This window comes from Petaurus breviceps, unplaced genomic scaffold (genome assembly GCF_028583685.1).
Source record: "Petaurus breviceps papuanus isolate PSGF00001 unplaced genomic scaffold, PetGlider_PUasm1.0 38, whole genome shotgun sequence".
Lineage (NCBI taxonomy): Eukaryota > Metazoa > Chordata > Mammalia > Diprotodontia > Petauridae > Petaurus > Petaurus breviceps.
Window position 1 is genome coordinate 60,109,730 of NW_027186304.1, and position 21,631 is coordinate 60,131,360.

A 21,631-nucleotide genomic window follows, 5' to 3' on the forward strand; every position below is an offset into this window, starting at 1 on the left:
TCTCATATTCCCAAATGTCTGCTGGATATCACCATCTGGATATCTCATTGGCACATCAAATGAAACATTTACAAAACTTATTTGCTAATATTCTGCTCTCCTCTAAACCTGTCCTTTCCCCAGCTTTCCTTTTTATTGTTGTTTTAGCCACAATTCTTCTAATTTCTAACTTTCTACTTCTTTGATTCTTTCACCTTGCTTGCTACCTCATCCAGACAATTGCAAAGTCCTGGTAATTATACCTCTGCCTTACTTTTTGCATCTTTCACCACTTCATTCTTTTACTACAGCTAAGTTCACATTTTTGACTGTTTTAGCTACACTAATAGACTCCTAACTGGTCTTCCTAACTATAGATTATATAATTCCTTTGAGTCTGTTTCCTTTTCAATTCATCCTTCACATCTCTGTTTGAATAATATTCCTAATGTCCTATTCAGATACATCTCTCTTCCATTAAAAAAAGAAAGTTGTTCAATGGCATCGGGTAGCAAAAAGAAAAAAAGTATAAATTCTTGATTATGACATTTAAGCCCTACAACAACCCGGCTCGAAGCTACTGTTACCACTTTATTTGATGTTATTGCTTGTAATGCAGTTTATGTTCCATCCAAACTGGGCTACTCTCTGCCTTCTGTTTTCATTCTGTCTTCTTTCCTCTCCCACATTTCATTACATTATCTCCCATGCCTGGAGTGGATCATGCTATATCTCTCAATCTCTTTTTGTAGAACCCTCTCCTTTCCTTCAAGGACGTAGGGTACCAATGAGATTCTGGGGGCACCTTTTCCTTGAAGTCTTCCATGGTTGTCTCCTTCCTAGTCATGAAAAGAATCTATTTGCTCAGGTGTCAAATAGCAATTTGCTTGCATTTCTCCTTTACATTCATCTCACTCTCCTGTGCCTTTTCTCTATTACATTGTAAGCTACTTGAAAACAATTAATATTGTTTCTATTTCTGGATCCCAAGCATAGCACTCACAGTGTCTTTTACAAAATAGATATTATAGTGGAGATTGTTGGACCTGGAACTAGGAGAACTGAATTTGAATCCTGGCTAAAGCAGCTACTAGTTGTGTGACCATGGGCAACTCTGTTCAAATCCTTAGGGCTCAGTTTCCTCTTCTGTAAAATGGGAAAAAAATAATGCTTGAACTACATATTTTATAAGCATTGGGTTTTTGTGGGGAATATACATTGTGAGGTTTAAAGTAATATTGATAGAAATGTGAATTATTATTATTATTGCTATCATTCATAAGAGATGTTTGTTGAATTGAATTGAACTGAATCTAGAATATTATTGCATACATAGAAAATTCCAGTCCTTTGATGGATAGGTGGTTGAAATCTTTAAATTTCCATGTAAACAAGTATACAGAGCATTTTATGTCATCATTCCCATGTTTAACTTAATCCTCATCTCAGAAAAATGACTACAAATGTATTGTGTATCACTTACGTTATGAGTTCCTTTTTGAGTTCTCTGGAATGGAGCTTGGGTTTAGGACTTGGTAGGGAGACCTCCCCTGGGTATTTTTTTTCCTCTAAATTTTCTGGAGAGCTCACTGGGTCTTTCTGAAAAAAGAATACAGGTGTATCATGTGGAGGGCATTTCTCTTTTTCCCAATTAACATATTTGATATGATCATTAGAGGAGAAATGTCTAGGAAAAAGCAATGCATTTTTCAACAATTGAGCAGAGGTATTTCTGGGGGATATAAATGATGAATTCTTTTTTTCCCTCTAGAAGTCATAGGAGCAATAAATTATATTGATTAAATTTTGTTAGAGTTCCTGGAGAATACAGGAATGGTAATGATATACCCTCAGAGAGCCATTATTAAAACAAAGTTTTAATTCTGTAAAAACTAATGTAGAATTTAAGCCAGGATTATATTGAGTAAAGAGCTACAGCTTTTGGTTGTCAGGAGAATTTGAACCCTGACTTGACACTAGCTGTGTGATTGTGGACAAGTGACTTGAACTTTTGGAACCTATTTCATTATCTGTATAATGGATAATACTTGCATAGCCTAACTCAAGGTTGTTGTAAGGAAAGAAATTATCTTATTATGTTACCTACACCTTGGGTCTACAATGGACTCTCTGCATATTGAAACCCTACCTATACTGTGAGATCTATTTCACATGATGCCTCCACGAAGTTTCTTCCAATAGGCCCAGTCAGAAATGACTTTTTTCCCCCTTGGACACACTATAACAACCCATTTTTTCTTATATTCTGCTTACTTTAGAATTATTGTGTTGTTATTATAGGGTTTCTCTATAGTTACATGTTCTCATGTATCTTATTTCCCCTGTTATATAAAGTCCTAAGAGAACATACATTCACTATCTTCGCATCTCCTACAGTGCCTGGCATGGTGCTTTGAATATAATAAACACTTAAAAGATAGTCATTAAATAAACTACTAAACCATGTAGAAATGAGCTATTTTTAAATTATAATTATCACTAATTCAGGTGAACTCTCTACTTTTTCTAAATCTACATAAATAGGGACCCATGTTCCTACTGATTTAAAATGGCCTACTGGCCAATGCTGATGTGTTTTGGGCTTGATTTTTGTTTTAATTTTTGTATTATTTAAATAATTTTCTCAAATCTTCACTTCATTGCTCCCCATCCCCCTTCCATGCTTTTAAAAGAGAGATTTGAATTCTCTTTTAAAGGAGATTTTTTACTTTCTATTTCAATATTGAATGTTTCATGTTAGAATATAGTCACAAAACCCTTCATTATATTCTTGATTATAGAGTCAAGTATTAAGTATCTTTAACATGACCTGTTCATTTGTAGATAAAAATGTAAAGCCTACCATCTGTTGTTTTACTTCAGAGTTTCTATATGCATTACAGAAGGGGATTTAAAAGAAACCTATTAATTATAAAAGTTTAAATTGATTTTTTGAAATTGAGTATAAAAATATTATGAAAAGAATTGTGGAACATACATCCACTGTTTTATTTTTTGAAAGAAAAAGCTAATGTTTCAATGGCCATTTCTACTGGAACATTTGTAGTATGTAATAATCTTTTGAACCACTCATACTTGTGGTATGCAATTGTGTTCAGAAATAATCAAATTTTCTCCATCTTCTTTGTTCAACATACTGTCCTAAGAAATTTATGTATAGTATATAATTTGGGATTTAAGTGCCCCATATTTAGTACAGTTGGGAGAAGGGCAGGGCTGAATTTTAGTCAAGATAATCATTAAATATTAGTTTTCTAAATGACTAAGGTTAAAAGAACTCATTATCTGTGTAATAAAAATTAAAATGTGTAGTATGATTTTTTTTTAAGAAAAGCCTTTGGATATGTGAGAAAGAATATATGTTTGTGTGTGTGTGTTTTCCAGAGAGAATGTGTGTGCAATGAAATTCCATTAATGTACAGATGGAAGTTTATATTGATTTTAGCAAAGACCAGAACATAATGGTAACATGAATAACAGATAATAGCATCTGGCACTTTTAACATTTTTTAAGCCCTGAAATCTTTGGAGAACTGACAGTTGAACTAAATTGACAGCCCTAGCTATTTCTCAGTGCTTTCCTTTCAGAGATATTTTGATTTTTTTCCAGATTTAGGATTTTTTTTAGGGGGCATCTGGACAGGCTATTTCACTGAGAGAGACAGACAATATTTTCTGGAAATTACCACCAAAATTAAGCAACTGTTGTGCATATGAACTAGATAACAATGAATTAGAAATAGATATAATCACTTAGTTTCTTTGCTTGGGCACTGAGGATGGGAGCAGGAAAGAGAGAACCTTTTAGTCTTCAACTTGCAAAATACAGTCAGCAGTTGAGCCCAACTTGCTGCCAAAACTTCTTGGTAAAAATGAAAAATTTCACCAGTCAGCAGTTTTGTGTGGCAGGATGATTGCTGGTCTGGGTATCAGAAGAACCTGGGTTAGACTTCTGATTCTGACATTTATTATCTGTGTGACCCTGGAAAATCATTGAAATGATCCAAATCTCAGTTTCTCCACCTGTATATGGGTATAGTAAAATATGAAATATGTATTACCTAGTTCATAGGCTTGTTGAAGTAGAAACTCTTATAGAAAAGTAAACTATTAGTTTCTGGATGCTTTATATACATAATATTAATAATTCAATCAGAAACATTTATTTAGAGCCTATTACATGCTACAAATGGTGTTAGGTCCAGGGGATAAGAATACAAAAAAAAGAAAATTTAAACAGTCTCTGTCTTCAAGGAGCTTCTTTGATTGTTTGATGTAATTGAGACCAAGATTAGCCAAGCTATGATCTTAGTGCCTCTTCCTGACATCTGTGGTAATTACTGTTATGTCCTCTCATATGAACACTGCATCTACATTTTTCTTGTTTCTTTTTCCCTGTTCTCTTATTCTTTTCTTCCCTCTCTGTTTTATCCTGTTTTCCCCTTTCTGTGCTGTAGGCCTGCACTCCTAAGAACCTAAACCTATGGCCTGAGGCTCCTGGCATCAATAATAAGTCAAAGTGACTGACCCTTTCTGAAAACAAATCACCTGGATAATTCAATTATTTTTCTTCTTCTCCCAGATAATTAATGGGGAAGTTTTAGTGTCCTGTGGTGATTTGAAAATTTGTTTGTTTGGGCACTGAGGATGGGAGCAGGAAAGAGAGAACCTCTTAGTTTTCAACTTAGAAAATACAGTCAGCAGTTGAACCTAACTTGCTGCCAAAATTTCATGCTGTCCTGTGTCATGTTTTAGTGTCCTGTGGTGATTTGAAAACCCCCTATTATGTCCATCTTATTCAGGATCAAAGTAATCTGTAGGAGAGAACAAAAGGTTTCTACACTCAATTACATGTCACCATTATTTTCTGAATCTTCATATATAAACTTGCTTTTAATATTATATGCCTTATTCTTGTATTTCATATGCAGTGAGGGTCAGTTAGCCTAAATGGGTCATCTCAGTGAGCCTAAACCCAAAAATTGCCTGGAAACATTCAAAGACATCAAGGATATCATGGCCTATTGCTCCAGCCTTTTGGGAATAACCAGATCCCTTGAAGCCAATGAGTCTGAGAAAGGGTAAATGAATCCCCTTATTAGAGACAGAGCCCCTTCAATACTTAATCCAATCCAAACTTTATGCCCAGGTGCAGAACAGGGAGTGGCACAGTACCCCAGCTCCTGTGAGATAAGCTGAGTAGTCCCTCAATACTAGGCAGATAAAGGAACACATGACAAAACAAAACAAAAGCCAAGTATTTAAGTAGCAACTGACGGATCACTCATCATATATGTGGGGAAATGAGTATAAGGGAGGTATTTAAACTAGATGGCTTCTAAGGGTCCTTTCCAATAAGGGATTCCTTTGCTGAGGTCCTGGTCATTTTGTAGTCTGAGTTAATATCAAGAAAATGAAGTCCTGCTGTACATACACCTCTTACAGTGAAGTGATGCAATGGAGAAAGTGCTGGGCCTGAGATCAGGAAGACCTGAGGTAAAATCTGGCCTCAGACACTTACCAGATGTGTGACCTTGGGCAAATCACTTAACTTCTGTTTGCTTCTGTTTCCTCAATTCTAAAATGGGGATAATAATATTACCTACCTCCCAGGCTTGTTATGAAGATCAAATGAGATAATATTTGTAACATGCTTAGCATATAATACCTGGCACATTGTAGGAAATATATAAATGTTAGCTATCATCATCACAATATCCTAAGGGGAATAACAGAGTCACAGAGTTTTAGAGTTGGAAGGGGCCTCAACAAGCCTCTACTCCCACCTATTCTCAAAAAGGAATTCCCACAGAAATGTACTTGACAAGTAGTCTCCCAGAATCTGCTAGAAGCCTTCCAAGGATGGGAAGTATCTTTTCAAAGTATCCCATTCCACTCATGGAAAGCTCTAATTCTTAGGAGGTTATTTGTGATGTCAAACCTTAATTTGATTCTTTGTGACCCTCCATTCATTGATCCTGGTTCTCCCCTCTATACTCTAAGAGAACATCCGGTTCTTTTTCCTCTTTTTTTCTGTAGGACAAGTATCCCTAGTTCCTTCACAACACCCTCATGTGGTATGGACTTCTGTGCCAGGCTGGTTGCCCTTTGCTGGATACACTTAAATCAATCAATGGCCTTCTTCAACTGTAGTGCCAAATTTGAACAGAATATTCTAGAGAGGATCTAATCTGGGAAATATACAGTAGAATTGCCATATTCTTTTTTCTGGAAGGCACAACTCTCTTAATGCATCCCAATTTTTTTTCTTTGTCTTGTTTTTTAGCGGTCACATCACAGTGTAGTGTTTTCAGTCCACTAAACCTTTCATAGGGAGTGGTAGAGTAGAAACCTAGATTTGAAGTCAGAGGAACTGAATTAAAATCTTGACTACTATTCACTATCTAGACCATGAGCAATTCATTGGACCTTCTGGCCTTGGTTTTTTTGAAATAAGGAGATTTGACTAAGATACCTTCCAGCTCTAAATCTATGATCTCATAGACTTTTATTTACCACTTTTTAAATGGACAAAATTGACCATAACTTCCTTCTTAACAGTGATGTTTTTCACGCACTATGTTTACTGTACAGAATGATATATATCATCTATATTGTATAAAACTATAGATACATTTATGATTATATACTCATTGTGTATATACAACCCATTATATATAAATATATATGTATACATATACACACACATAGACAAATACCCATTTCTGAGCTAGTATCTTAATGAAGATTGTTTTTGTACACTCAGTGTTTAGTCTAATGTCTGGCAGATTGTAGATCCATAATATATGCTTGTGATAAGAATGGAGTATCCAAGGAGGTAACAAGCTGGCTAAGGTGTCACATTGGGGGAAGGGAAGGAAATAAGCAATTAGATGCTTCAGGCAATGTCCTAAATGCTATACAAGCATTGTCTTATTTGATTAAAAAAATGGAGATATTCCAGGTTACTCCTATGGATATTTTGTTCATCTCAGTCCTTCCTAAAATAGAGAATCATGGGAGTTCAGTTAAATTTGATGTTATAACTAGGGTAGACTCCATAACCTAAAAGGTTCCTTCTAAGTCCAAATTTCTGATTCTATCACTCATAAAAAGCATTTAAGAAATAACTGTGCTCAAAGTTTTTTTTTTATTTTATTTTTATCATTATTTGTTGTTAAACTACTAAAATCTAAGGTCTCTTCCAGAATTTGTAAGCTTTCTTTTGGCAGATGATACGTTTCCTTTACATCTTCCACATATTTTTATAGATTTTATATCTGTCATATTTGAAAGAAAAACTCAAATCTGTGGTGGTATGTGTTTGTGTATGAGCATGTATGTGTATATACACAATGCATATACATATTTGTACATGTCTATACATATATATGTCCATGTATTTTAGAGCATGAAAATTGAGATTATTTAAAAATTGAGACTATATATCCATCTTCTCAACCACCCATCTTACAAATATGTGCCATTTGTCACAAGAGGGAATTGTTTAGCCAAACTTCTTGTCAGTATTGTAAAAATCACTGATCATTTTGTAAACAGGGCAATGCTTTTTAAAAGATATATTTACTTGCATTCTTTATCATGGGATATGATGAAAGCTCAAATTCATATAGTGCCTACTATGTGCCAGTCGTCTTATAAATATTCTGTTTGTTCCTCATAACAATACTGGAAGAGAAGTACTCATTTTACAGTTGAAGAAACTTAGGCAAACTCAGATCAAGTGACTTGCCTAAGGTCACATAGCTAGTAAGTGTCTGAGGTTGGATTTGAAAACAAGTTATCCTATTCCCAGACCAAGTGTTTTTATTCATTGTGCCACCTAGCTAACTAATGGATCACCAATGTGCTCCATTGCCCCATTAAAAGATTTGGAGGAAAGGTCCCAACAAATTAGATTGATAGAGTATAGGATTGAGCTAAAAGTCTTCCAAGGTCCCTTTTAGCTCTATAATCTATTACTTTATAACATTCAGTACCATGAATTTAAATTTGAGGCTTCCAGCAGAATTTTGTAATCTATGCCCTACCTACAGATGCATCATTCCCATGAACTTGGAAAATGTTCTTTTCTTTGGAGATCTCAGTCACTGCAAAGCCTGGTTCAACAGTGTTTATGTCCTAGTCTGGATAACTAGGAAAGATGGTACCTCTCTAGGCTTAATTTCCCCATTTCCTTTATCTTAGACTCATATGGCATCACCTCTAGCTCTTTTTGAGAACCTTATAATGCTGTTCTATAAATATATTATTATTATTATTCACTCATCATTCTGGTAATTCTACACTGTCTTTTTTTTTCCAGTTTGTCAGTGAATTAAATCCAATAAAAATATCCACTTGTTCAAATTTGACACTTCACTTTATGGGTGACTGATGAAGCAAAGCTGATTCTTTTTCATGGGGAAATCATCTCAAACTAGGGGAATTTGAACCACTAAATTTTCAGGGTGACTATACTGTCTCTACTTAAGGCTTAAAAGGAATAAATCCCATGATAAAAACCAAATCCACCCAAACAAGTCTTGCCTTGCTCTTTGAAATTCAGCAAACAATGAAGAGAAGGGGATTCAAGAGGTGAGAAATCTTTGATACAGCTGGTGTACTGACAAATTCAATGGACAGCTATTATATGTGTATATATATGTACATAAAAAAAATATATATATATATATAAAACCTCTTGGTAATGCAGAAGAATAGACATCACAATTCTAATAACCAGGTCCTTGGAAACAGAGAGGTTTCTACTGATGACTTCTTTGAATTGCACTGGGTCATCAGTAGAAAACCCAAGTCAATTAATTCAAGATAGTAACTGCCTGTTGTAGATGTTGGGTGAATTTCCATGAAATCTAGACATTGGTCAGAACTTTGAGGGGTTAGACTAGATTGTAGGAGCTAAGTATATAGCTCCTTCTGAACTGCAGAAAAAAACAGGCTTTGTCAGAGGTCACCATGATTTCTCAGTGTCTATTACTGTGTAGTTGTAGCATATTTAAGATAGCTGGCATTCATCTTTTGACACTTGAAATGATTAGCACTTATTTACTTGTGCACACTTGCATTTCTGTCATAAGTCTGAGGGAATAAATTTGACATGACTTGAGGATTCTTGGTTATCCTTGGTTTTATTTCATCCTTTCTCTTCTGGGTCAGAAAGAATGAGTAGGTTAGCATTTCAATATACAGTGATGCATTAGCCCATACTGCTTGATGTATCTTGAAAGGATAGATAATATAATTGCTTGAGCAATGCACACAGTTGCATCCATAAAGTATAAAATTCGATCTAATGATATATTGTTTAGGCAACTGGCAAGAAAAGGAGGATTTATTTGCACATTCCTTCTGTAATCTAAGATAATCACTCCCACCTCCCTCTAATTTGAAACAAGGTCTCGAGGTGAATTATGCCTTATTTAGATTTAAAAATGCGATTTAAAATATACAATTGAGAAACAGGATCTGAACACTCTTCAAGGTAGGACACATCTTGAACTTCTTGATTGACAAGATTGAAAAGCTACCTCTTTTTCTTCTTCTTTCTTCCCATGAGTCTTGCTGTAGTTGATAGGTGTGTCCCAGCCCTCCTGCTCACAGAGGGCCTGGTAGAAGGCAGCATTCACCAAGAGGCTTCTTGTTTTGAATGGGGAAGACGAGGAAGTTGGAATCGAAATATGAGAAGAAGTTAGAGGTGTGGCCTTGTCCAGGATTCGATTTTTTTTCATGCTTAAGTCCAAAGTGCCATTTTCATCCACTTGTATCTCAGCTACCTGATAGGAAACAGAAAAATGTTTAAGCAACAGTTTGTGATTTTAGGATTCTCATGTGAAGCTTTTAAGGGATAAATTTAAATGCAAGCTTTTATTTAAATGTATCTGATTTTAAATCCAGATTTTAGATTTACATCAGCTAATGTTTAATTCTTAGGCAGACCTAAGAGTAACTATAATAATTCTCTTCATTTTTTTTAAAGCCACAAACAAAGTGAGTCCAATTTTGATATTTTCTCTAAAAATTTAACGCTTATTTTAAGGTATACGTTTTTAAAGTGTATTATTTTGTAATATTTTTGTTATTTTTAATGTTTTACAGTTATTTTAAACTGTAAATCAATGGCAAAGTTTTTTTCTTAAGTTTAGATTTAAATCTTGAGAGAATCATGACTACTACAATTTATAGTTAAAAGCTTCAGTGCTCTGGTGTATCAAAAGTTGTGTTAAATTGTTCAATTTCTCAAATATTACAATAATTGTCTTGGAGGGAAAATGTACAGAGACAAAAAGCTGGAAGGAAATATTCTAAAGTTCTAATTAGATGAAGATGAAAGTGACCTTTTATCACTTTCAGTTATGTGAATTGGAAAAGAATTTTTATATTGTGAAAGTGAGTGAATGGGAACTGAACTTCAGTATATGACATTTAGTTGTATAATGGTATCTTTCCTTACAGAAGAGGCAAGTCAGTGCTCCCACTGCTTTGGGGCATAAGCTTCATAATAACAACTTCAGGCTAGATAGTTTTCATATATTTCTGAGTTTATATGTCACAGTGTACCCTTACCTATCTTTGGGGTACCATTAACCAAATTATTCAGGAAACAATTACATTTTGCTTTTGTTTCAGAGTCTGATACATTGTTGAAGAAATTAAATTAATACTACTTTGATTCCTAAAGTTATTTTTATATTTCCTTGAGTTGAGCTCAGGAATTTAGCTTTCCTTCTGAGTTAAATTTATTATTATTATTTTTTAAAGTTATTACTCTCATGCTGGTAACCTCTCAGATACTTCCAGGACATGTTTGTTATCTTTAAGCCCCACCAGCTAACCTGATACCATTCTCAAAAGATATATTGACTGTCCTTGCCTGCCCTTGTAAAATTAGGGGAATTAAAAAAATAATCTCTTCCAAAGAGAGAGCAAGTTTTGATTTCCTAGCAAAGAATACAAGATATGGATGGGGTTCTATAAAAACAACTGACATTCCTTAATTACTAGAGAAGGGTGGTGATGAACCTCATGTAAATGCCAGCCCTTATATCTTAGTAGAGCGGATCATAATGTTCCTGCTCCAACCTAAAAATCTATCACTTTTACTCCATGGCCATCAAGATCTCTTCTTTGTTGTGTGTTAATAAAAAGGGTCCCCTCCTTCTTATTGGGATTACTGGCTTTACTTAGGTTCCCAGTCTGACTTTTAAAAAAAGTTATATGTCACTTTTGATAGACTGCTTTTGTTCAAAATTCTGTACCTTAGTTTACCTTTATCAATTTTATTTGCCACACTGTCTGTACTCTATAGTTTTCAGCCAATTAAGTGAAGTCTGATTCTTTAATCCAGGGGCTTTTAACCTGAGGTTTGTGAATTTATTAAAAATATATATATCTTGATAGCTGAATTTCTATACAATTAGTTTTCTTTGTAATTACATATTTTATTTTATACATTTAAAAACATTATTTTTAGGAGTCCAAACACTTCAACAGACTGCCAAAGGGGTCTATGCCACAATAAAGGTAAGCATTCCTGGTTGTGAACACCACAGTACAATAACTTTCACAATGTGTTAAGAACAGTCCTGTCACTTTTATAATTGGTCCAAATTAACACCTTTCTGACATCATCCATCAATTCACAATTAGTCTCTTCTCTGAACAATCTTTATATTCTTTTTTTTGGCTGGCAAAGCTGGAGTCTTTCATGAATCTTTTAGCAAGATACTAAAGCATGTGGTAGCCAGTTACATCCCCTGGGGGGTTTAATATATTCCCCCACAATTGCCATCCATGGGTGTAAGAGGCGCACTTGCCTAGTTCCATCAGCCAGCTGTTTGTGTACAGTTCTGAATTGAAAGCCCCAACTTGTCCTTGCTTCTTGTGCCTGGCAGAGTTTGTGCTTTCAATCTCGCAGCTTAAAAGATAGATGTGCTTTATTGTATTTATGGGAAGTAAATACACTTCTAATATGTTTGAACTAAGATGCTTTGGCTATATCTTTCTGTCCCCTTTTAGTAAATAGTTTAATCTCCTGTGATAGTTTTAAGCCCTGAATTTGACAGTACAGCTTATCCCGGATAATAACTTAGTAACCACAACATCTTACGCCATCTGTATAATATCAAATACACTTTTTATACCAGCATTAATAAACCTTGGTTACAGAAATCCAAGATATTAACCATATCAGTGCCAAGTGCCCTCTCCAGTATATGACAATTTCGCCTTGCCATGGCTGCATCAGTGTTTTTTTGGCTCCACAGTTGATATGTAACTATAGCAATGAAACAGAGCTACAGTAATCAAGTTTAATGACCAATGTAAAGTAAAATGCTAAATATTGTAGTTGCTGACATTTTTCATAATAAAAAAACTTGGGTTAAGACTGCACAACCAACATTCACATAAAATTCCAGACCTCTGTGACAGATGGCTTAGGAAAGGAAGCCATGTGACTGGGCTGCAGTAGTTTTATAGTGCAAAACCCATAAATAGTGCAGATTCTCTTTTACTGAAAAAATATCAACTACTCCAAGGCAACATCAACCAAAAAAAAATGGCACAAAGCAAAACAAAAAAATAAAAACCAGAAAAAATCAAATTTCACAATTATTAAATCCTGACAGGGTTCGTAGACTCCCAATGGGAAGATTTTTATACCTTCAGTCATCAGGGCGGATTGGAGGGATGGGGAATGGGGAAAAACTAGCATCCAAAAACTCATGGGAGGATTAAAAGCCATGTTTCATGTAGTTTTCTAAATTTCATACTGAAGTTGGGCCTTTCATAGAACACCTAATTCTGACTGAGAAATACATGGGTTGTACATTTGTAAAGCAGTGTACAGATGGGCTTTAAGTGAGGCGCACAGATGCATTCAACAATTAAGCATAGTCAGAGAAAAATATCCCTTTCTGCCCATAGAAGGATGGATCACACGTTTACAGCATGGCTTTTTATACAGGGCAGTATCAATATCCATCACTTTGCCTTGTGTTGTTCAAACTCCAAATGGCAGGACCAAAAAGAAAAGAAGAAAATGGCTTTTTCTGATATTGATTCACTTTGCCCATCTCAAATCTTTTAAAGAATCTAAGTTGGATGGCAGACACCATCTAGTTCAATCTTTCCTTAATGAAACCATCTTATGCAAGGTCTCAGAAGAGAAGACATGTGAATTCACTATTGGTGAGGGTGTGAATTAGTTCAACTGTTTTGGAAAATTACTTGGAATTATGCAAGAAAAAGTTACTGAAATTACCAAACTCATAACCTTCACCCCAGAATTGTACAACTGGGGCCATAACCACAAAAGGTTACTGAGAGCAAGAAAAACAAACCCAAGTGGACAAAGATCTTCATTGTAGTTGTTCCCAAAAGTTGGAAACAAATTGTGTTAGCTAATGATTGGGGAATGGTTGAACAAATTATGGTGTATCAACGAGATAGAATAGTACTGAGCTGTAAGGAATGGATAACATGATGAATTCAAAGAAGCAGCTGGATGTGCTATTTAGTTTCGTCTCTTAGATATTTGTTTTGAAACTTACTGTAAATCACATCATGGGCTCTTTGAGGCTGGAGATCATACCTTCTACTTTTTGGTTAAATTCCAAAATAATGCAATTCCTTAAAACCTCAAGAAATATTTGTTGAATAAATGAATTATTAATATATAGGGGCTCAAAAACTCATTTAAAACTGAATGAAGGTTTTTTAAACCAAAATTTACCTTGATAACTGATCTAACTAGTCATGAGAAACAAAATTTTAAAGTGAAATATTTATAACCTCAAAAGGCTTAAACTCAAAGCCCTTATACTGACTTGTTCAGCAGTCAACAAGTAGTAATTACCCATAACATTCACAGTAAAATTAGCACCAAGTCTTGAAATTTACTGTGGCTAATTAGAGGAGGAACAAATGACTAAAACTGAAGTTTAAAATTAGAATGCTACACATGGCCAACAAGTTTTCCCTGGGAATCTGAATCATATTATATGAAATCTCTTTAAATGATTCTATTTGGTCTTTGAATAACAAATGAGAAGCTACTTTGTGCTATTGTCCAGGGGATAAAATGAAAGTCAGTGAACATTTGGTTTTCCTCCATAGTTGTCATTTGTTTTCCTGTGATTCTTGACCCAGTAACCTTATTCTCTGCTTTCTGATAATATTTTCCTGACAATAAATGGGACCATTCAGCCATTAGGGTAGAACTATAGAGGGTGTATGCCTTTTGATTCTAATAATTGTGACAGCCACTGGCTTATTTCTCTTAGCAGGGAGGAAAAAGGGAGATACGACATCATTTTTGTTTTCAGGTCTTGTTCAAGCACAAAACAGACTTTGAACTTTAAACATTTCATGCAAGTGTCAAATTTTTGTTTTCTTTTAAGGCACACTGTGCATATGCCATTTTGTCTAAACAGGTGGGGAAAACACCAAAACATTAAACAGAATGCTTGGCAAGCAACAGTGATGGGGATAAAGATAGACTGTGAAGCTTGTTCCTACCTCTGTGGATAAGGGTAGGAGGAGGGAAGTAAAATGGGGGATATCTCTGACATGTGTTGGCACAAGCTTTCACTGGGAGAGAGCAAGGCTCTCTGCAAACAGCTCCACTGAGAGATGGTAATTCAATGACTAGTGCCAGTTTGTGCTGAACATTACGACTGTATCATACCCTGAGTTACCTAGGTTAGGGATGTGGCGTTCCAAACACTGGTCTCAGAGTAATCCCAAGATCTCTCTCCAGTAAAGATCTATGAGTGACAGAGATGGTTTGATGGTAAATGGAGCACATGTTTGCTCCAGTAACAAATTTGGGGAACTTCACACAGATGTTTCAGGTTCGATATACACAGCAGAATCAGAAGAGAACCTGATACATTAGAAGACAACTACAACTATTTTTAGTATTTAGTCATTAGTAACTTTATTGTTTGTTTCCACTTCCTTGATTCTCCAAAGTGACGTTAAAGTGATACACATGGATGATTTTGTGACCATATCATACGGGAATTTATTTTGTTAGATACCAGCCTTTACCCCCCCCCTTTTTCCCCTAAATCCTGCACTTCTTGTTATAATGCTGTCTAGTGAGTTTCAATTTTCCTATGGATGGGAACTTGTAAAAAAGAAAGTCAATGGATAAACATATTTTCTTTCTAATTTGGGACAGGTGTGGTAAATAAGAGGTCTTAATGCTTTTGTAGTCTTAAAATGCTGTCATTTTCCTCATGTCATGGAGAATAGGATTTTATTGGGGAATTTCTACATCTTTCCTCCATACCTTTCTAGATTAATAAGAGACATAAGACTTCCCTCGAACAGCAGAAATCATTGTCTTCATCTTTTTCCACACTTTCAGTGATTTCTGCCAATCACTAATTGAGATAGGGACAGGGTATAGATTTGTGCCTTCATTGACTAAAGGAAGCTACTGGATGAGGAAATTTCTTTTAGCAATGCAGGTCAGTACTATCTATGAAACTTATAGTCAGAGAATTGCCATGGGCACTGAGAAGCTAATTGACTTGCCCAGGATTACTGATGTGTCAGAGACAGGACTCGGACCCAGATATTCCTATGGCATTAACTGATTGAGTTCCCCTACTAAATTTGGGTTGATTTGGGAACTGGCTACTGTTAAAGATGGGAATAAGCTCAAACTCAGTGACCTTAGCAATAGGTTTCAAAATTATACATTTACACCAGCCACCTCCCTTGGAGATCACAAGTTAACAGTGCCATTAGGTGTGGGAAGTTGTCTCGGTTTCCCATTATATCCCTTTTTCTAATATATGAAGTCATACAAATTAGAAAAAGGGAGATGCAAGCAAGAGCATAATAAGAAATCAAGAATTTCATTTTGTCCTCTTAGAGACACCCCAAAGTGGAATAGAATTGTCAACCTCGATTTCTACAGGACCAGCTGTATTCTCCCCAAAGCACCATGGACTATATTTCTTTTTCTACCTCCTAACACACTCTAAAACTTGACCATGTAATTAAAAAAAACACATGTATTAAGTCCTTACTCTGTATAAGGCACTGGTGAACAGTGACTGATGTGATACAGTCTCAGTGGCAGAAATGATAGGTATACCAAGACCTACAATACAGAGTAGAATGTAATAAGTACAAAGGAGAGAGGTATGGGCAAATTGCCATGAGAAAGTGAAAAGAGTGAGATCACTTTCTGTTGTGGGCTTTAAGGAATGGCAAAGTGAGGTTCTTCACATTTTATTTTTTTTCTGTATTAGGTAATAACCTCTTTTAGAAAAAAATTGTAACTAAACTTACATAGTGTCTGGAACATCTAAGCACGTAAAGTAGAATTTAAAACTAATTAAGAGCAGGGACTGTTCTCTGTTTTACTTTTGCATCTATACTGCTTAGCGTGGTACTTTGCATTTAGGAGGTACTTGAATACTTGGAAGCAAGTCCATATGCTAGATTCTTTTTCTCCCTCTAATGCATCAAAAAAGCTTTTTTTTTCCCTCAGAAGGCTGGAGAAGGGACACATCTACTTAATTTCAACATCCTAATTACTAAAAATTAGAACCCAAGATGATCAACTTTTGGTGGAATAAGGTCATGCAACCAACCTTCTATGCTGGTAGAAAATCAGTTGACTTCATAAAGAGAAGTTGGTAAGAAGTAGAAGAGAAAACAACATAATTGATTTATATTGTGAACTGTCTGACTATGCAAACTCTTGCAAGGTTAATGACTTGGATATTTTTTTCTATGAAATTTTTAAAAGAAGTTATGAATTTCCTTTTCATTGTTGGATAAATGAGATTAAACAAGGACAGAATTTTGCAAGTCATTAAAGTTGTGTGTGTGTGTGTTATTGGACCTCCAGGAAAGTACTCTGTGAAAGTGACATGGTAGGATGCCATATTTATCCTCTCTTAACAACCACTGTGTTGAATGAGACATTTTCATGGGGAAAGGATGGGTTTTCTAACTGCCAACATTGCAAACTCATCCTAAAAATCAAGCTGTGCACTTTCTGTCTCTTACATCATCATCATCAATTGTCAGGCTTATGCAATTAAAACTTGGTTGACAATGTGTTTGATGAGACATGACAACAGTGTCCCTCCCACTCTTTGAATACTATGTTTCCCTTCTAGTTCTAAGGCTGCCACGTCTGTGTTTTCAACAATGAAGCAAGAAGTACACAGGGAAGCTAACAATTTTATTTAAAAAAGACTCCAATTGAAAAGTCACTTTTCTGACCAGAAACACACTTTGGAAAGAGATCAGCTCGTACTGCTAAAAGCAGTAATTCTTACATGATTCACTGCTTGGATTTAGTATCTGATGGAATAAGAGAATCTGAAGTTCAGAGGAAAAATATGACACCACTTCCAGGAAAAAGGAAATTTGTATCCTACTGTATTGAAAAGTATTCATTCTGTAGCATTCTAGTAATTTGTGTAAGTGATAACATTTTTAGGGGCGGTATTTGAAGAAGTACATTGATAGTCATGGGTTAAAAACATTAATAAAAGCTATAGTTATTAAATAATACAATAATTCATAATAAAACAAAAATGTGAACCATATCAAAAATGGTTTCAGATTTGCTGGATGAGTTTGAATTACTACAGCTTGATATTTTTTGCTTTACTTTTAAAGATTGCACTTTCCTTTGTTCAAAAGCTTTATTGCTTAAAATTTGTTTTTGGGCAGTTTTTGGCCACTGAGTCTTCATGGGGCTAACTTGGCTCTGTTCTGTCCAGAAACTAATTCTGAATCTTCTGTCAAATGTTATGTGGCACTGAGCTGCCACTATGGTCTCCTGAAAGACTGGCACAGGAATCAGGAAGCAGATGACCAGGTAGAGTTTCTTGTACTTAAAAAAAAAAAGTTCCATTTCTAATAATCTTGGTGCCAGGGTTGTAGTCTATTATTTCTTTTCTACCACATAAATGTTGCACTGTAAGAATCTCATAGAAATAAATAAGTATTTAAAGTCATCCTTCCACTAAAGTCTTATTCCAACATTTTGTGATGGTATTGAAGTACCCCCTGAATTTTAATAGTCTAATGGAGCAGAGGGTAAGCCCTGGCAGGTTCTACCAAGCTGGAAGCACGTTGAGAATGGTTGTAGAAATGAGATGCATTTTTGTTGTCTGAGAATCAGCACAGTAATGTTGGAAAGGCCCATTATCAGAAGGCAAGTTACTGTGTCTTGTTATGGAAGGTACTGCCAAATGTGGTTACATGCTGTCTCCTGAACATGACATTCCATAGTATCTCCCATCTCTCTGCCTTTGTACAGGTGACTGCCTTCTATAATAGGAATGTATTTCCTCCCCACCTCACCTCAGCCTAATGGAAGTTTTCCTGTTTTCCTTCAAGGTTTATCTCTGATATATCTTCTACAAGAAGTCTATCCTGTAGCTGCCCTACCTCCTTGTTGCTAATACCCTCCCCTACTCTCATAAATCACTTAGTATCTACTTTATATTTACTCATATGTTTATGTTATTTTCCATCAATACCATGTAATTTTTATCTTTACATTCCCAATATCTGACATCTAATAAGCTTTTAATAAATATTTGCTGAATGAACGAATGATGCATTGGGAGTGAGGGGTGGGGAAGAATGGCAACTCATGAACACCATAGATTAAGGTTACAATCTATTTCCACAGGAAGGCTTAAATTCACAAGATAAAACATGGATCCTTGAAGTGCTGTAGCATTCAAGTTAAAAGCATTTATTTAATTTTTCCCTAGAATATAATATATTCATTGCTGTGTGCTAGGCACTGTAGTAAGATACGGAAATACAAAGGAAGGCTAAAGACGGGTAGCTATTACTTCAGCCAATAGTATGAGATGTTTCCTTCAGTGGAAGAAAGTGACTGGTCTGAAGGTTTCTGGTAAGGTGGAAGGACACAATTTTATAACTGGAAGTCTGGTCATAGTAATTTATTAATAAATGACTAAGTATGGAATTTCATTGTGGCCCGCTGATCATTCAGATGATAAGTCTGCCACTTGCAAAAGGCAAAGATTAGTTTGATATTCCCACCAAGTTACCTAGAATATGTATGTGTTCTAGATTGCCTAACAGTTTGCCTCATTGCTGGACAAACAGTACTGTTAGAGGAAATGTGGATTTTCTGGCGGCTACCAAGCTCTAGAGGCACAATAAGTTTCTATGGGCCAGAACTATAGTTTGCTTCTGGTTAAACTACTCATTCATTTACAGAACATAAATTCTAAGGCACATGTAAAATGTTACGTAAGCCAGGATAATTTCTGTGTACCCAAAACCATAACTTTCATTTCCCTCTGGTTTTAAAATTGTGTCCATCCACTTCACCATAACTGTCCAAATGAGCCATTTTATACTACAAAATATCAAAGTAACACACTGATTAGATAACTTATGTAATATCTGCAAAATCTTTTTAAAAGTCTCACTTTCTTAGCACTGCCATCTTCTATGGTCACAGATTTTTCAGACAGAAAAAATAAACAATTGAGAGAATTTAAACATCAACTCTCCTTTCATCTTCCCCTCCCACCTCCCCCAAACCAATTTTGAAATCTGAGTAACTCCTCCCTTTCTCTTTCCACCTCTCCATCCCCTATTCCCTCCCTTTTTTTTTTCTTCAGACGCAGTGCCAAGGATCAAAGCAGAAGCATACATTTATTCTTTCTTTTTCAATTGAACCATTCAGGTACCTTATTAATTTTTTTTCTCTGAATCTCTGGAAAAGATCATGCAAGGAGAAAAGTCTTTCTTTGAGGGGGAGGAAGGGGATGTTTTGAATGTGGTTGCGAACATGAAAGGCAGTTTATTCTCACAGTTCAGTCGCTAGCACACCCTCCAGGTTCTTGGACTACCCTACCTTGGCAGACAGACTCTGTGGTTTGTTGGAGAGGATCTCTGCTGCTTCCCTGCAGCGGGTGGAAAGGTTCAGGATAGCAGCAGCTGCTGCCATGTGGGTGTCTTCACTACATTGACCGTAGCTATAAGAGCTGGCACGGCAAGGGCTCTGTGTGTGGGCGCTAGCACTAGGCAGTCGATTGGAAAGTTTCACTGGATTTGAAAAATGCTTTGCTGTTGAAGAGAGATTTGATTAGCCATTGCATGTATGGGTTTTTAGTCATTAAATAGATTTGTTTTTCAGGTGGTAATTTTGTACATTAAAATGTGTGAAGAATAAATTAAAACACAGTCCATTTTTCCATCTGTATGTTAAATACAGGTTACTCAGTTTCAGTTTAACAGAGGTCAAGGGATCAAATTATCTGATTGCTGAAAAAGAACTCCTCTTGTCTTAATATTTCAGTATTTACCCTTCTGTTATACAAAAACTCTATACCATTAGTGGGGCAGGTGCACTGGCACCATTCATTGTGAAATACTTTGAAAAAAACCCCCACCACCCCAGCAAAATTCATAAGGAATGATAGAATGGCTTCTAACTTATGTGCCTAGGATTCAAAGAACTTGCTAGTTTCAGTCAAAGCAAAATATATTGTTTCTGGATCACATAACTTTTCATACTAATTTAGGAGATAAAAATGAAAATTAAGAGATAATTTCAATGTTCGCATTTATCCCTTAAACCAGTAAAAGGATTCAGAGTTAAAATTGGCCTTAGTTTCACTAGGTAGATATGAAGCATTGATGGGGTCTTTCAGGAGCTGGCACATTGAAAATTCATATAAAGTAGGGTGAGTTAAGGACAGAGGGAGAGGTTTTCAAGGTGAACAGAAATACATTTCAGTTATCAAGACTGAGCTCTGGTTTCATATTTCTGCTCTTTACAAATAACATTTCTTATTTGTAACTAGAAAAAGAGAAGTAAATGTACTTCCCCATATTTTGAAGTATTTATAATATGTGTAATGAGGAAAATATAACATTCATAATGCAGAAAAAGAATATAAAAAACCTAATGATTTTATTTTCATTAAAATAAAATGTAAAACATTATTAATACAGGTCTAAATCATAAAGGAGGAAGAATAGTGCAAAGCTAATTTGACTTGCATGTCTATTAAAATAGGAATATGTATTTACAATGTACAATATGGAAAAGAATAATTATATTATTTATTTTAACTTCATCAAATGAGAAAATGTATAAAAGTACATGAAACACTTTGTAAACTTTAACATATTATGTAAAATTTTATTGTTATCTCACTTGAGAAGACATAAAAAAAGTACTTTGTGAACCTTCAAGTGCTCTGTAAATGCTATTTGTTGTTATTATTATTAAAATCTTATACCAGGCCATCATCCTATAATATTTCCCAATTCATATTATTAAATAGAATGAATTCTTTGCCTTAAAAATGAATTTAGTAAACCATCTCCCGGAGGTCACTTAAACACTGAAGTTTCTCCTAAAGGTTTTTTTGGCTGTTTTCTAGCTTGCAAATGTAATTCTATTGACATGACTAGCATATATTTGTTCATCCAGATTAGATTAAACAGTGGCTTTTTTTGCAAGTCAGGATAGTTGAAATATCAGTTAGAATGAAATTTTTTCTTACAAAGGTTCCTAAAAGGTTCAGCACAGTTTTAAGCTTTTATAGCTTAAATTCTTATAAGA

At 35.2% G+C, this 21,631-nt stretch overlaps 1 protein-coding gene and 1 long non-coding RNA gene across 2 annotated transcripts in view; one reads left to right on the forward strand and one right to left on the reverse strand.

The window, feature by feature from the left end:
• The window catches only part of ST18 (ST18 C2H2C-type zinc finger transcription factor), a 148,055-nt gene that overhangs the window by 50,452 nt on the left and 75,972 nt on the right, over positions 1-21,631 (reverse strand). The window contains exons 10-12 of the mRNA XM_069099933.1: positions 19,913-20,124; positions 9,552-9,797; positions 1,463-1,578 (exon numbers count right to left, since the gene is read on the reverse strand). Of these exons, the coding sequence (XP_068956034.1) occupies positions 1,463-1,578; positions 9,552-9,797; positions 19,913-20,124 (574 nt within the window). The remainder of the gene's footprint in view (positions 1-1,462; positions 1,579-9,551; positions 9,798-19,912; positions 20,125-21,631) is intronic.
• The window catches only part of LOC138170538 (uncharacterized), a 72,762-nt gene continuing 70,801 nt past the window's right edge, over positions 19,671-21,631 (forward strand). The window contains exon 1 of the long non-coding RNA XR_011170657.1: positions 19,671-19,741. This is a non-coding gene — a long non-coding RNA (uncharacterized lncRNA). The remainder of the gene's footprint in view (positions 19,742-21,631) is intronic.